The sequence below is a fragment of the Phocoena phocoena genome, chromosome 20 (genome assembly GCF_963924675.1).
Source record: "Phocoena phocoena chromosome 20, mPhoPho1.1, whole genome shotgun sequence".
In the NCBI taxonomy this organism is placed as follows: Eukaryota; Metazoa; Chordata; class Mammalia; order Artiodactyla; family Phocoenidae; genus Phocoena; species Phocoena phocoena.
In genome coordinates, this window is record NC_089238.1 from 7,256,710 (window position 1) to 7,273,217 (window position 16,508).

Sequence of the window (16,508 nt, forward strand, 5' to 3'; positions counted from 1 at the left end):
GGCTGCATGAACAACGGCCTTAGCAAAAAGCTGGGAGGTCCCTGTAACAAACAAGTTGTGAAAACTGCAGGAATATTTGTCCAACCTATACAAGGCAAAATATAGAGAGTTCCAGCAAACCAATAAGCAGAAGACAAACGACCTAACAGGAAATCGGATAAAGGATAACAACACACAATTCACAGAGGAAAGTCAAATGGTGAATAACATCAGCAATCCCTATGGGGAAAATAAAAATTATATCTCTATTTTGCATCATGTACTTTAACTCTGAAGGGATTAAAAACCTAGAGTAAAAGACAAAACATCAAAATCTTAGTAAGAAAATATAGACTTTCTTCATAAGCTTGACATAAATGTTATATAAGAAAAAGAGTCTTATATACAAGGCACAAAATCATAATAAAGGAAAAGACTGAATATTTAACTACTTTAAAATATAAAACTCATGTGTATTAAAAGATAACATAAATATGATGGACAGAGAAAGACAAAATTTTCTGCCAAAAATACATAGCCTAAATTTGATCAGGAGGGAATACCAGACAAACTTAAACAGAGGCAAATTCTACAAAATAACTGGTCTGGACTGTTCAAAAGTGTTAAGATCATAAAAGCCAAAGATGGACTGAAAAACTGTCCCAGATTAGAGACAATTAAGGAGACATGACAACTAAAGGCAACATGGAATCCTGGATTGGCTCCTGATCCAGAAAAAGAACATCAGTGGACAACTGATGAAATTTAAATAAAATTTCCTGGTTCTGATAATATAAGATGTTAACATTTGGGGAATCTGGATGAATGGTGTATGGGAATTCTCTGTACTGTTTTTGCAAAATTTTTTTATGTCTAGGGGTTTTTCGAAATGAAAAGTTAAAGAATAAAAGAATGTTTAAAGAACATACAAAAGTGAAAAGATAAGCTGCAGACTGTAAGAAGATACTTAGAACAAAACCACCAAGGATTGGGATCCAGAGTATAAGGAGAACACCTACCAAAAAATATATACATGCAAGAGATCGATGAACACAATAAATTAAAAACTGGGGCGAAGGGTATGAAAAGACAGTTGACAGAGTACATGTGCCATTTAGATATGAAAGATGCCCAACTTATCCAACTAGGAGTCAGGGATGCATAAATCAAAACAAGGAGAGGTCATTTTTCCCATCAGATTGTCAAAACATGTAAAGGTTAAAAATTGAGAGCAACAAAATTTTAAAGATTGAAAATATCAGGTATCATCAAGCATGTCCTCAAGGGGGCAGTGTCTTACCCAGATGGTGGGTGTGTAACCGGAAGAAGCTATTTTACAAGGAAAGCCTTCCACATCAAGAATACACATACACTTTGACCCACAAAGTGTACATCTCAGATGTATTATTACTTTGGAATAATAAAAAATTAGAAACAACTGAAATGTCCATCCGGAAGGGATTGGCAAAATAAAACGATTCATCCATTCAATTCTGGAGAACACAGGAAATTTCTCCTGTGTAAAATGAGATTTTTTGGAATTTTTTTTTCCTGTCCAATAATTCTTCCTCCACCTAAAAAACAATGAGCTTGACAAAAATGTCTAAAACATCACTGGTATTCCTAAAGGGTGGTAGCACATGGTCCTAGCCCTTTCCTCTCAGAAGATACTTCATACAAAATACAAGGAATAAACAGAAGCACAGTGTTGTACAAAACTTTCTTATCTTGCTGTTTTAATAAATTATTCATGTCGAATTACTTTGTGCCATTTTTAACACAGCATAGAGGAAGCATACCTCTCAGTGTGTCAACTGAGAAAAGAGTAGGGGGTCATTGCTGTCAACCATCCAGATTATAAGAGGGGATGTCAGGACACTTCATCCCCTGTAAATAGTCACTAGGTTGTGACCACAAAGTTCTCTGTCTGCTCTGTTCAAAAGCAGTGGTGTCCTAACAGGTAGGACTTTATTTAAAAACAAAAAACAACTCACCATCAGAGTACTGGACCCAGAGCAGCTAATATCTGATTAAAACTTCATGTTATCTCAAGTAGAAAATGAAAGAAGCTTTGTAGAGAAATTTTGGGCCTAATTCTATCTCTTGAAGTTCAGAATTTTTGTCCCACTGCCTCATGAAAGGATTTCATTCATTTATTAAATCTGGCAAGAAGAAGTCTGTCTTGTCTGCTTTAGCCAGCAAAGACTAAAACCCCTTCTTCAGGAATCTGATGCAACATTTTTAAAGAATAAGGAATATTTGCAAATACTGACATGGAAAGAATGTCAGGACATATTACAGAGGAAAAGAAGAGGTTGCAAAAGAATGAAAAAATATAGTATCATCTGTGTATAAAAGAAGTAGGTAAATGCATAGAAAAAGAACAGGCAGGATGTGCACCAAACTGTTGATGGAGGTAACTGCTGAGAAAAGGAGGAAGCTTGAAATGGCTGAGGAAGATAATCCGTTTCTGTTCTATGCTCTTCATTTGAATATAATCTTGTTCAATAAGGACGCACTTCTGCATTTCTTTGGGCATAGACTATATTCAAAGATGTTTTAAGTTGCTGGGAGACAAGATAGATGTGGCTTGAGGAGTTTATAATCTTGTGTGAGGAGAGAGACAGCAAAAGTCATGGTCAAAGCACTATTGGGGGGACTCTCAGGATGTTAGAGGAACACAAGAGACCCAGAGTCTGGGTAGGAGAAAGGAAGACCTCCAGAGGCAGAGACAGCAAAGCTGAGGCTGAGAGGAAGTGTAAGAGTTGGCTTGGCCAAGGAGAGGAGGGAAAAGTGTTTCAGGAAGGGGAAACAGCATGTGCCAAGACCCAAAGACAACACAATTTATTCCCAAGGACATTTTGATTTGCCCTTTGCCCTCTCTCTGGCACCACACAATACAATCTAGAAATTATGGAAGAAATGAACTAACATTATATAGCCCAGTCTGGGCAACAGAAAATATTTCAGGGTAATTCCTCACAGTTAAGTTTTTTGTAAATTAGCTAAGAAATAAGCAGAAACAGTCAAGATTTTTATGGAGTAAAAAGTTGACAAAGCATTGAGGCCTTCCTGATGAAATTTAAAATTATGAAATTTGACCCAGGAAAACCAGACATGCAAGAAATAAAAGCCACAAAGTAAAATTCGCAAACACAGACCCTAGATTTTGGCAAAATTTGATAGGACAAAAACACAAATGTTGAACCAAATATTTGTTGTAAAACTTAACCCAAACAATAATTAATCAAGTTGAAATAATTTCAGAAACTGAAAAAGAAAATAATTGAAGGTACTTTCACTGCCCTGCAATGTAAAATCAATCAAGGCAGTTTAAAGTAACTAGAAAATAATTCCTTGGTAAAAATCCGTCAATACTGGTAAAATTCTGACTGCAATTTTATAATTACGCAGATTCAAAATACCAAGGATCACGGTCAAAGCCACTGGCCTTGTGAAGAAGGAACTGCAAGTGGCTCTCAGACAAGCCAGAGTGTAAATGAAGAAAAGAGAAAGAAATCAGGGAGGCAGCCCTGGCAGAGAAGGGCAGGGGCTGAGACTCTGTCCACGGGCGCTGGCGAGCCCCAAGAAGCAGGGAGAGACAGGCCAGCTCTGGGTGTAGAAACACCCTTGCGGGCCCTGTGGGGGATGGACTGGAGGGAAGAGAGGCTGGGGCAAGGGTCCAGGTGGGAGAGGCAGGTGTGGAAGTAAACAGGGGGATGAGACAGAGAAAGTCAGGTGCCAGGAGGACAGGGCCTGGGACCCAGGGCTATAGAGGAAGAGGAGGGAGGAGGTGAGGGTGGTACTCGGTGTGTGGCCTGATTTCTGGGGTCCAGGACAGGGGTGCAGCTACAGGACCATGTTGAGGACTAGAGAAACATCCTGTAAAGTCCAGATCTAGAAGGAAGAGCAGTGGGGTCCTCATTTTATCCTATCAGCCCTAAAGCCCGATATCCACATATGAGCAAATGGCTTACAGAACATCTTTAGGCAGTACTTTCAATCAAGGTGGGATTTTTTTTTTTTTTTTTACGAATAAGCAGGGGCTTCCCTGGTGGTGGAGTGGTTAAGAATCCGCCTGCCAATGCAGGGGACACGGATTCAAGCCCTGGTCCTGGAAGATCCCACGTGCCGCAGAGCAAGTAAGCCAGTGCGCCTCGACTACTAAGCCTGAGCTCCAGAGTCTACGAGCCACAACTACTGAAATCTGCGCGCCTAGAGCCTGTGCTCCGCAACAAGAGAGGCCGCCGCAATGAGAAGCCCGCGCGCTGCAATGAAGACCCAATGCAGCCAAATTAATTAATTATTTTAAAAAAAGAATAAGCAGAGTTATTTTAAAATTGTGAATCACTATATGTATACCTGCAACTTATATAATATTGTACATCAACTATACTTCAATGAAAAAAAGAAAAGAATAAGTGGAGTTGGATTTAGCCTCTGCCTGCCACAGGGAAGCCAACAGTTGAGACCCCCAACCCCACCCCTCACCCCCATCCCCACTCCCACGCCTCCACCCCCAGGAAGGAAGGGTCAGAGGCCGCCATGGGCCGGGAGTGTAGGGTCACAGGGCACTCACCGGCAGCCCACGCCCATGAGGAAGCAGGTCAGGGCCACCATGTCGCACTGGTTCCAGGTGTCTGAGAGGTAGAGGTGCAGACGGCGGTGCAGTGGGGCCTGGTGGGAGTCTGTCCTGGGGGCCCCCATGGCCAGGCTGCCCAAGCTGTCACCCAGCCCCTGGCGTAACTCTTCACAGAGCAGGGTGAAGGCCCAGAAGTAGAGCAGTAGCTCCAGAGCGCTGGGCGTCTCGGGCTGGAAGTCGATGAGCAGCACATGGGTGAAGAGCAGCAGGAAGAGGAGGTAGCTGACCACGTTGCCCATGAAGGAAGTCACCGGCGCTCCCCAGAACTGGGGCCAGCGACGCAGGCGGCACCCCCCACAGAAGCTCCTGCGGCTGGGCGGCCTCAACACCCCCAAGGGCATCTGCTCATTAGGGTCTGTGGGCCTGGGGGAGAGAAGGGAGAAGGGCTCAATCTGACTTCTGCACCTGACTGTCACCATTATCAGGACCTCTAAACTTCCATATCCTCCTCATCCTCCTTTCCAGACATTCCCCACCTTCACGACTTCTGACCCTGCCTGACCTGAAACTAAGTCTGATGTCCACCATCACCTTGACTTTTGACCCCTGTATCTAATTTCTGACCTCTGAAATCTACCATCAAGACTGCTGAGCCTGCACCTCTGACTTTTTCCACCTTTCTGACCTCTGGCCTCTGGGCTGACCTCTGACTCTTGTCTGGCTTTTGTCTCCAGGTCCCTTTTCTTTCACCTTCACAACCTCTGACTCTCTGTCTGACCTTGGACCATCTATCTGATCTCTGGCCCTCAAATATGACCTCTCACCCCCTCACTTTCATGGCCTTGGTTCACCAGGTTTGACAACCCCATCCCTGAATATTAACTTCTAACCCACAAATTCTGATATCAGATTATCCAGCACAGTTTTCTCAGATAACTCTTCCTTCCCTATATCTGATCTCTGACTGTACAGCCATATCTGAATTCTAAGCTTCTAGGTCCACTCATATCTCTGACCCTTCTCACCTGAGTTTTGATCCTCTGTCCCAGTTTCATCCTAACTCTTAATTTTGACCTCAAATCAGAAACAGAAAAATGAATAATACAAATAATAATAAATTCAGAAAGCTAAAAGGAAAAATAAACTGGCTTGGAAAGGCATCCTCTCTTTATAAACCAAGTGGAAAGAAAACCCCAAAGTGGAAACAACCCAAATGTCTATCAGCTGATGAACAGATAAATAAAATGTGGTAGATTCAAACAATGGAATATTATTCAACAACAAAGGGGCTTCCCTGGTGGCGCAGTGGTTGAGAGTCCGCCTGCCGATGCAGGGGACGCGGGTTCGTGTCCCGTTCCGGGAGGATCCCACATGCCGCGGAGCGGCTAGGCCCGTGAGCCATGGCCGCTGGGCCTGCGCGTCCGGAGCCTGTGCTCCGCAACAGGAGAGGCCACAACAGTGAGAGGCCCGCGTACCGCAAAAAAAAAAAAAAAAAAAAAAACCATAAAAAGGAATGAAGCATTGATACATGCTACAAAGTGGATCAATCTTGAAAACATGATGTTAAAGTTAACGAAGCCAGTCATAAAAGACCACCTGGTGTATGACTCCATTTATATGGAATGTCCAGAACAGGGAAATCCGTAGGGACAGGAAGTAAATTAGTGGTTGCCTGGGACTGGGAGAAGGGAGGAGTGGGGAGTGAGACTGTTAATGGGTACAAGATTTCTTGCTGCAGTGATGAAAATGTTTTCAAATTTTGTGATGATTTTACAACTCTGTGAATATACTGAAAATTGTACACCTTACATGGGTGAACTGAATGGTATGTGAACTATATCTCGATAGGGCTGTTCTTTTTTTGTTTTTTTCAGGCTGTTCTAAAGAAAATAAGCAGAAAGAACAGTAAAAGCTAAAGAAAGTGAGATGCAGAGAGGAGAACTAGTTCCCCAATAATAAGAGAAAACAGACCTGGTAACAAAAATATGTGGCGGGTCAGAATGCTCCCCAAAGTCTGCCATCTTGAATCACCTCCAGGCAGGAGACACACAGATTCCTGGATGCTTCGCTGGGGGAGAAGCATCCAGGAATCTGTCCTTTTACAAAGCTCTCCAGGGAGGTGGCTTTCTACAGTGACTAAAAGCACAGATTCAGGAACAAGAAGATCTGGGTTCAAATCCCAGCTCCACGACTGACCAATCACATGATCTGAGGTGGGTGACTTAATGCCTCAGTTATGTCATCTGTAAAATGGGGATAATAACGGACCCTATGGCATAGGGTTGTTGAGAGAATTAAATGAACTGATTTTCAAAACAATTTAGCGCACTGGCTGCCCACTGTGAGTGTTCTGTAACCTCAGCTATTGTCCTCATCATATGGTACAAATGTTGGGAACTCACCAGACAAGGATACCACTATGGCTCCTGACACTGGGAGCCTCTGTCTAATTTTTTTCAGTGGTCCAAATTTTTTTCTTAGTATTCTCTTCTACCTTGACAAATATTTTGTATTCTTTGTGCATGGTCTCAAAAAAATTTGTATATACATAATACATTTAAATTTGACTTGTTTCACAGCAGGTGGTAGGTTTTATAGACTTCTGGCAGTCTGATTATGTTTCTAACAGTTACCAGAAACTTTTTCTTCTGGAATATTGGGGCTGAGGTTCCTCCCTGTTCCCATTCAGACGATTAAAGTAGAGATGGAGGGTGCAAAGATGGGGCCTCTTCCTCTGTTTCTCTATTACCGTAGATTTAGACCCTTACACCTACACCTACACACACACACATACACACACACACCATTCAACAAAACAAGTGTATCAATAATAGCAGTAGTAATGCTAGTCCCCATTAACTGAGCACTTACTTTGTGCCAGGCACTACAATATGCACATTTAATATACATTATCTCCATGAATCCTCCCAACTGTTCCATCAGGCATTGTGGTATATTGTATTACTGTGGACCAAATATTTTGGTTCCCTCCCAGTGGGAGAATTAAGAGCTAAGAAATTATCATATGACTAGTTTTTGCCAATGAAATGTGGGCAAAAGTGACACGTGTCACTTCCAAGTGGAGGCTTTAAGGTCCAGAACCTGGTTTGCCATGTCTCTTTTCCCTCTACCATGAGACCAGCAACATCTCAGCTAGGAGGTGTTTGCTTATCCCAAAGTGGAGACCACGTGGAGCAGAGCCACAGACAACCCAAAAATGGAGCGTGAATGACAATTAAATCCTCACTGTTGCCAGCCCACTGAGAGTTTGGAATACTTTGTCATTGCAGCATTACTCAACCTAACCTGACTAACACACGTACAACCTTCTCTTTATAGCAAAGAAAGCTGAGGCTCAGGGGTGAAGCCACTTACAAAGGCCAAGTCAGGATTTGAACCCCGCTCTGCTTGACTCAGAGCCAAGCCCCCTAGCACCTCTGCTCTGCAGAATTAACAGAAGACCGATAAATATTCAATTTCATTTGCTTAGGACTGATTTTGCAAACACCTTCATGGGTACCACAGCACAGAGATTAAGAGCAAAGGCCCTGGAGTCAGAAAAAAAAAAAATTGGCAAAAGATCCCTAAATGAACCAAATCCACCCGATTCCACTTGCTTTATCAAGACAGAAATACACGTATCATGAAGCAAACTGATTTTCAGTGAGGAACTCCTTGGTGGCAGAACCAAAGTTGAACCAAGCCTTGAGCCTGGCATTTGGGAAACTTCCTGTATTTTCAGCGGCTTCATGAAACCACCATCTCCCGAAGCCCCACTTCTCCCCTCTGGTCTTGCTCCCATTACCTGGTGCTCCTGGAGCTGCCTAGGGTGCCCCCTACCCCCGCACAGTGCTGGTGCTTCACTCACTCGCCAGGCCCTTCCCCACTGATGCCCCTGTCCATGTCAAATGCCAGGTCCTTCTGCATGGGCTCCTCATCTGGCTTCCTGGCATGGAGGGACACACAGAGTGAGAAATAAGGGGAGGGCAGGTGTCAGTCACCCAGAGACATTGCAGGGAATGAGAAGTATCATCCTAAAGTGACCTTCCCCCCAGAGCCATGGCCAGAGGACAGAGGAATTGCCACTAGAGATACTGCAGAGACCCACCCCAAAAGCTTGCTTCCCACAGCATACTCCCAGTCTGGGGGAGGGAAAGAGAATGAACAAGGGTGGGGGAAGCACTGGACAGACCAAGTAGAAAGGCAGCCAGAATTCAGCAGGAAGTAGAGACTGATCTCCCCTCCCCCCCTCCTCCTGCCAATCTAACCCCAGGGGACTGACCTGAAGGTGATGAGGTTGGTGTAGATGAGTGGGGGGCAAAAGAAGGCGAGAACCAGGGCCCAGATGGGTGTGGTGCTGTCCATCTCCCCCCACCACTTCTGTGTCAGCAGAGACTGTGGGATGTGGGGAGGATTAGGAACCTGAATCTCCCCACAGCCCTCTCCCAAAGACCCCAGACAAGGATCAGCCACACTCCAGAGCACAGGGCAAATGCTCACTGTGAGGACCATAACTACTGGGGGTGGGGGGAAAGGAGTCAAAGGCAAGGAACAGCTGTCCCAGATTGTAGTAGAGTTAAACAGCCAACATTTGTAAACATGATATACCAGATACCGGGCTAAGCGCTTTACGTAGATTACCTCACTTAACCCTCCACATCCCCAGGAAGACAGTACTAATATTTTCTTCTTTTTCACAGACGGAGCACAGGGAGGTTACAGAAGAGGCAAAAGCTGCAATCCATGAGTTTAACCACCATTCAAAGCAAAGGACTCTGGGAAAGTATTTGAAGTGCCAACAAATCATTCCAAGAAGTGAAATGGGACTTCCTGCTGGGTAGGCAAAACTTCTTGTACTGAGGATGGGACTCTCTTTGCCCCTGTCAGATTTAGATTAAGGAGACCGAGAGTGTTTTCAGAATGTCAGGATTAGCAGGATGGGAGTGACTATGGGGGCACACAGGTCTTCCCAAAGGAAGGGTAGGATTTCCTAAACCAGAGTTTGTCTATGTCCAAAACACTAAGTAATTGTCCAGTGACGCCATTTTAATTGTTGAAGCCTGGCAGTGGACGCCTCTTACGGAAATGGGAAGGACTTCTTGTGTGAGAGGTGAGACTTCTTACTAAAGTCCCGGCTATTCCTCTATCTGGAATATAACTTTTTTTAGTTCCCAAACCAGGGATTGAACCTGGGCCACGGAAGTGAAAGCCCCACGTCCTAAGCACTGGACTGCCAGGGAGATTCCCTGGAATAGAACTTTTTAGGAGGGTTGGCTTTCCTGTGGCAGGGTGTGAGGCTTCTTTTGGGAAGAGCAACCCTTCCAGGAGAAGGCTGGGACTTTCTGGAGAGGGGTTGTCTCCAGGTGGAGAGGCTGGTCAAGACCCCAGATTGCCCACCGTGGCAGGGGCTTATCCTCCAGACTTCCCACAGTCCAGCTGAGAACTGTTTGGGATGTTGGTGTATCAGATGCTCACCTGTACCCCATCCTGGGCAAAGAAGGCACGGGCATCAGCCTGCATGGCAAGGTGGAGGCAGGTGGCATCCCCCCAGAGTGGGCAGCGCCAAAGGAGCAGGTGAGCAGCCCGTTCCTCGCTGCTGCGGTAGCATTTTCCAAAGAGGTCTGGGTGCAGGAGATTTATGTGAGAGGGAGGAAAAGTAGTAGGAAGATGGTATGAGGGAAGAGATGAGGGGATTGAAGGGGAAGAGGCAGAGTGACGAGAGGAGGAATGGGTCGTTTTACAACCCCCTTCATGGCAGCTCCCTGTCTCTGCCCCGCCAGGCACCCATGCCCCACGCACCAACACCCAGCCCCTCAAACTTGGCTGCCAGGTCCTTCCTCCGTGCTGCCTCCTCAGTCTCAGCCTCCAGGCGCCCCAGCACTCGCAGCAACAAACAGGCCCCAAGAGCTGAGGCCACAGAACTGGAACCCTGGAGAGACAGAGACAGGCCTCAGGTAGCTGAGGCAAGCAATAGATACTCTGAACAGCTTGGGAGAGAAGAGGGAAGCAGCTGGGGAAGGAGATGCTTGGGGGAGTAAGGGGTTTTCAAAGCTCCTATGGGGAATTCCCTGGTGGTCCAGTGGTTAGGACTCTGAGCTTCCACTGCAGGAAGCATGGGTTAGATCCCTGGTGGGGGAGCTAACATCCCGCATGCCACGCAGCACAGCCAAATAAATAAAGAAGTAAGGGCTTCCCTGGTAGCGCAGCGGTTGACAGTCTGCCTGCCGATGTAGGGGACACGGGTTCGTGCCCCGGTCCGGGAAGATCCCACATGCCGCGGAGCAGCTGGGCCCGTGAGCCATGGCCGCTGAGTCTGCACATCCGGAGCCTGTGCTCCGCAACGGGAGAGGCCACAACAGTGAGAGGCCCGTGTACCACAAAAAAATTAAAAAATAAAAAAAAAATAAAAAAAAAATAAAGAAGTAAAAATAAAACAAAAAAATAAAAAGCTCCTACATGTACCAGGAAATCTAGAAGGCTACAAACATGACCAAGACTGGATGCATGCTCTGAAAAGACTATGGAAAGCCCTAAGCTTTCACCTCTGGCTCACCTTTAGGCTCAGCAAAAGCAGGCAGTGAAGGCCAAAGCCAGATTGTAAACAGCCTGCCTAAGTGTTAAAGGTCAGCTCCACAAAGAGCCAACCTGCAAAGTGGAAGGGCTTTATTCCCCCACCCCTGTGCATTTAAGGGAATCTCTGTCAAGTCACTAGCTGACCACTAAGCTAACAGAATGGGATTTCAGTGGCCATACATGACAAAGAATACAGACTTTACAAAAATAGCTTAGGAAAGTCACTGAACAAACAACAACCACCCACAACAAGCAGCAACAACAACCCCTGAAGGAAGGAGTCAAGCTGATTTCCAAAGCTGCCATATTATAATATTCAAAATGTCCTGTTTTCAACAACAACAACAAAAATTATGAGGCATGCAAAGAAACAACAAAGTATGACCCATTCACAGGACAAAAGAAATTAGGAAACTTAGCCACTGGATTTACTTACTAGAGAAAGACTTTAAATCAACTGTCTTAAATATGCTCAAAAAGCTAAAGGAAATTATGAACAAAGAGCTAAAGGAAGCCAGGAGAATGATGTGTCAGCAGATAGAGAATAGAAATAAAGATATAGAAATTATAAAAAAGAACCAGGGACTTCCCTGGTGGCGCAGTGGTTAAGAATCCGCCTTCTAATGGAAGGGACGTGGGTTCGAGCCCTGGTCCAGGAAGATCCCACATGCCGTGAAGCAACTAAGCCCGTGTGCCACAACTACTGAGCCTGTGCTCTAGAGCCCATGAGTCACAACTACTGAGCCCGCGTGCCACAACTACGGAAGCCCGCACCCCTAGAGCCTGTGCTCTGCAATAAGAGAAGCTACTGCAATGAGAAGCCCGTGCACTGCAACGAAAAGTAGCCCGCGCTCGCCACAACTAGAGAAAGCCCATGCACAGCAACGAAGACCCAATGCAGCCAAAAATAATAAACAAATAAAATAAATAAATAAAAATAAAACTTAAAAAAAAAAGAAACCAAGTGAGAGGGACTTCCCTGGTGGTCCAGTGGTTAAGACTCCAAGCTCCCAATGCAGGGGGCCTGGGTTCAATCCCTGGTTAGGGAACTAGATCCTGAATGCCACAACCAAGAGCCTGCATGCCGCAAACAAGATCCCATGTGCCGCAACTAAGACCCGGCGCAGCCAAGTAAATAAATAAATAAATATATATTAAAAAAAAAACACGGTGAGATCACACCCATTAGGATGTCAATTATAAAAAAGAAAGAAAGAGACAGAGAGAGAGAGGAAGGAAGAGAAAAGAGAAAAGAAAATAACAAGTGTTGGTAAAGATGTGGAGAAATTGGAACACTTGTGCATTGCTGGTGGAAATTTAAATGGTACCACCACTGTGGAAAATGGTATGGCAGTTCCTCAAAAAATTAAACTTAGAATTACCATATGGTCCAGCAATTCCACTCTTAGATATGTCCTCAAAACAATTGAAAGCAGGGACTCAAACAGATATTTGTACACTAATCACAGCAGTATTATTCACAATAGCCAAAAGGTCAAAACAATCCACATGTCGATCAACAGATGAATGGATAAAGAAAATGTAGTATATCCATACAATGGAATATAATTCAACCTTAAAAAGGAAGGATGTTCTAGTACATGCTACAACACTGATGAACACTTATCTCAATTTTTAAAAAAATCTATTTATTTTTAACCAATGACCGGATGGCTGAAAATAACCCAGGGCTGAAGAACTCCTGTCAAGATATTTCTTTGACATAAAGATAGGGTCTATCTTTGATCCTATTCGAATACCATGACTTCTTTTTAAACTTCTCAAATGTGTCCCAACACCTATGTCTCACCAGCTTTAATCCAGGCCCCAATCCTGGCTGCCTGAAGCGTTACCTTCCTACCTGGCATCCTTGCCTCTAGTCTTGTCCCCTTCTGCATTGCAACTACAACAATGCATCTAAACTGCAAGCACAGTTATGATGAAATGAATCCCCGTCAGCTATAGATAATGTCTAACTTCCTCATACAAGCAACCACTTTGAAAGGATGAGATTGATGCATATATACGAGCAAGGGTAAATGCCCAATATATATTGTTAATGGAGAAAGCAAGTTACAAGAAATGCATGATATGCGGGGTGGGGGTGGGGAGGAAGAAACAGCACTCGGGGTCATATATCAAGAATGGAGTGGGGTGGGGGACGAGTGATATCCTAGGTCAGGGAATCTTACTGCTCAAGCATTGGAGTTCGGTAGAAATAAAGGACAGGAACGTAGGAGCAAGTAGAATCAGAGATCAAGACAGCACTCACCATCTCCCAGAAGTACACGGCCATCTGAGCCCTGTTGAGCAGCAGTGCCCAGAGGAGCAGGTCACTCCAGGGTGCCTGCTCCGGTACAGCTTCCAGCAGAAATTCTGAGGTGGCCTTGTCCCACAGCGGAAACGACTGGAGGCGAGGAAGGCGTGGTGAGCGTTGTCTCCGCCCCAGACCTTTCCTGACTCCGCCCCAACCATCAGCCCCACACCCCGTGCTCTGACCACGCCCCATCCTGGCATAGCCCCGCCCCCAGACCCTTTTGTGCTTCCCCCATCCACCCCGTTCCTTACATTTTCCATGCTGCCATCGCTCAGGTGGGTGCCCCCGGCGGGGAACGTCGGCGCGCACGTCTTCCCCAGCAGCATCCGCAGCACCTGCCCCACCTTAGGGGGTTGTGGCTCCGCCGAGGGTTCAGAGACTGGGCCTTTGTTGCCTGTGCTGTGGGACACCTGGTCCAAAAGGCTGTGGATAAGTGAGTTGGGGGGCGCTGCGTTGTAGAGCTGGGCCAGGCGCGTAGGGGTCAGGAAGTGGCCCAGGCTAAGGCCATGGGAGATGAGCAAGCGCACGAACTCCGGCCGGTCGTTCAGAAGGGCGTCCATGAGGGAGGCTTCCAGGTGGAAAGACTGGTGGGGGTGGAATGAATGGGGGAAGAGTTGAGCACAGAGACAGGCAGAAGGCCAGGTGAGGTCAGAGATGAAGGACAAGAGATGGGGGTACAGAGCTATGAGTGACGGATGGATGGATGGATGGTCAGATTGATGGATGGGCGGAGGGATGGATGAGAGGATGGATGGGTGGGCAAGTAGATGGATGGATGGATGGGGAGAGAGGGAACAAGATGGGGACAGATGGACAACCAGAGATGGATGGACAATTAAGAGAAGGCTGGACATGCCATAAAGGAAGATAGAGCCAGATGTCAGAGGAGTCAGGGAGTGGGGGAAATGCATCCCTTTTGTCAGGATCCCCAGTCGCCAGGCCCCAACCCCTCACCCGCCATTGGATATCCCCCCGGAAGAGTTCACTCTGGGCAATGTCCACACGGTTCCAAGCCACAGCCAAACGCAACTCATCCAGGTAAGCTGAGGCTTCAGAGGTCCCACAGGCTGAAAGGGTGAGAAGGAGAGGGGGCAAGAAGTCAGGGGAGGTTGGGAAGATCTGATGAGTGTCTGTATCACTTCTACTTGAGATGCCTGACATTTAAACTCCGTATAAAGGCAGTGTTGTTGGGCAGAGTCTGGGGTCTTAAGAAGTTAGGCTATTACAAGCATAAGGTCATTCAACCCAGGGGCAGAGGTGAATGTAAAACTCTTCAGACCAGTGGTTGAGAGGCCCCAAGACAAGGAAAGGGAATCATTTATTCATTTAACATTTACTGAGGTAGGCTACAGACCAGGCAGTAAGAGGGATGGAGAGAGATTGGATACAGTCCCTGCCCTGAAGGAGCTCACTCCTGGGAAATATGTCCCAGAACCACATAACTGCCTTTAGAGTGATCGGTGCTCTTGGAGGAGGGCATAGAATGTGATTAGGACCCAGGGGAGGCTACAGTCAGAGGTATGGAGAGACCCAAGGGAGCCTCCTAGGGGATGCACATTGAGGTAGGGTTTTTGAAAGACTAGTAGGATTTGGAAGTGTGCATCTAAGATGAGAAAAGAATCATCAGGGCAGCAGGAGCAGCTTGAAAAAGCCTCGGTGCAGGAAAGCACAGGCTATGATGGCAAATGTGAGTCACTCTGGTTTCCTGCAACCTGGGAGTATTTGTGAGGCGAAAAGTAGCAGAAAAAATGTAAACGTTAGCCGGACTTCGGAAGACCTTGGAGGTCATTAAATAGAACAAGGAAGAACAAGTGGCCTTTAAAAATTTGATCGGATAATTTAATGGATCCAAAAGTGTGCAGTCAACCTCGTGTGACCTTGGGCAAGTCACTTTCCCCCTCTCTAAGCCTCAGTTTCTTCATCTGCAAACTGGGCAGACAGTCCTTACAGGAAGGGTTAGAGGATCAGGGGCAATAATGTGTGCCAGCTGCTCAGCACGGTGCCTGGCTGTTCCTAGACTCTTATGAAGCATTCATCCCCTTCCCTCTTCCTTCCTCACCTGCTGAAACCCCATCCCTTCAACCCTGCCAACACTGAGACTGTCCAGCCATCTCCAGTTTCCCCAGCAGAGTGTGATCACTTGTACTTCTGCAGGCAACAGACTTAAAACACCACCCCCTCAAACCACATCTTAGAGAGCTGCTGTGTTTCCTACCAGGAGGCTGATGAGTTAACTTCTGTAAAGTAAATTCTATTTGCCCACTGACTGTCATCCTCTATTAAAGGATGTGTCCCCACAAGAAATGGAATCATATTAAGAAGAGTTCCCGTTTATTAGGCTCCCCCTGGGGACCAGGCACTGCCCATCAGCTGCCTCTGAGGCTCACAACACTCCTGCCAGGTATTATCTCAATTTTTCAGAGAGAGAAACTAAGGCTCAGAGAGGGAAAGTCTCTTTCTCAAAGTCACACAGCAGAGTGGGGGGCCAAGCTGATACTCAAATTTTAGTTTTATCTGATTCCAATGTCAAAAATAACTACCACACCACAGAACATGGTAGATGCAATTGGGGTGGGGACCTGGAACTCAGCACGCATTACAAATTGACACGATGCCTCTTGGGAGTTTTTATCTAAGTGGGTGTTTTCCCTGTAAAACTCTTCTGACACCAAAAATGACCCTCCCCACCCACATCCCCACAGAGCCCTGGGGATCCCCCTTACCACTTATTTATCCCACCTCCGCATCTTACTAACTCCCAATTCTACTGGCTCTTCAAGGCCGCCCAGTTTAAATACCACCTCCCCATTTTTCTCCCCTTTCTGACAGCAGTTCCTCTCCCATGCTTTTGTCTTGAATTTTACTTAAGGTTATGTCCAAACAACCCTGGTAGGATCTGCTTTTATCTCTGAGCCTAATCTTTGTTGAATGAATAATGAGCTCCATCCTCAGCCTCTACCAAGCAGCCATTATGCTCCCTACCTTGGTTTTCATCATTCATTCCTCTAGTGAAATATCAGGAGTTCCTTGCTGGGAGACAGCACTCTGGTTTTTCTC

General features: G+C 46.0%; 1 protein-coding gene across 1 annotated transcript in view; it reads right to left on the reverse strand.

The window, feature by feature from the left end:
* Positions 1-16,508, reverse strand: part of TRPM4 (transient receptor potential cation channel subfamily M member 4) — a 34,712-nt gene that overhangs the window by 6,041 nt on the left and 12,163 nt on the right. Inside the window, exons 10-17 of the mRNA XM_065898270.1 lie at positions 14,406-14,518; positions 13,703-14,035; positions 13,407-13,541; positions 10,361-10,490; positions 10,037-10,182; positions 8,844-8,956; positions 8,430-8,507; positions 4,559-4,984 (exon numbers count right to left, since the gene is read on the reverse strand). Of these exons, the coding sequence (XP_065754342.1) occupies positions 4,559-4,984; positions 8,430-8,507; positions 8,844-8,956; positions 10,037-10,182; positions 10,361-10,490; positions 13,407-13,541; positions 13,703-14,035; positions 14,406-14,518 (1,474 nt within the window). The remainder of the gene's footprint in view (positions 1-4,558; positions 4,985-8,429; positions 8,508-8,843; positions 8,957-10,036; positions 10,183-10,360; positions 10,491-13,406; positions 13,542-13,702; positions 14,036-14,405; positions 14,519-16,508) is intronic.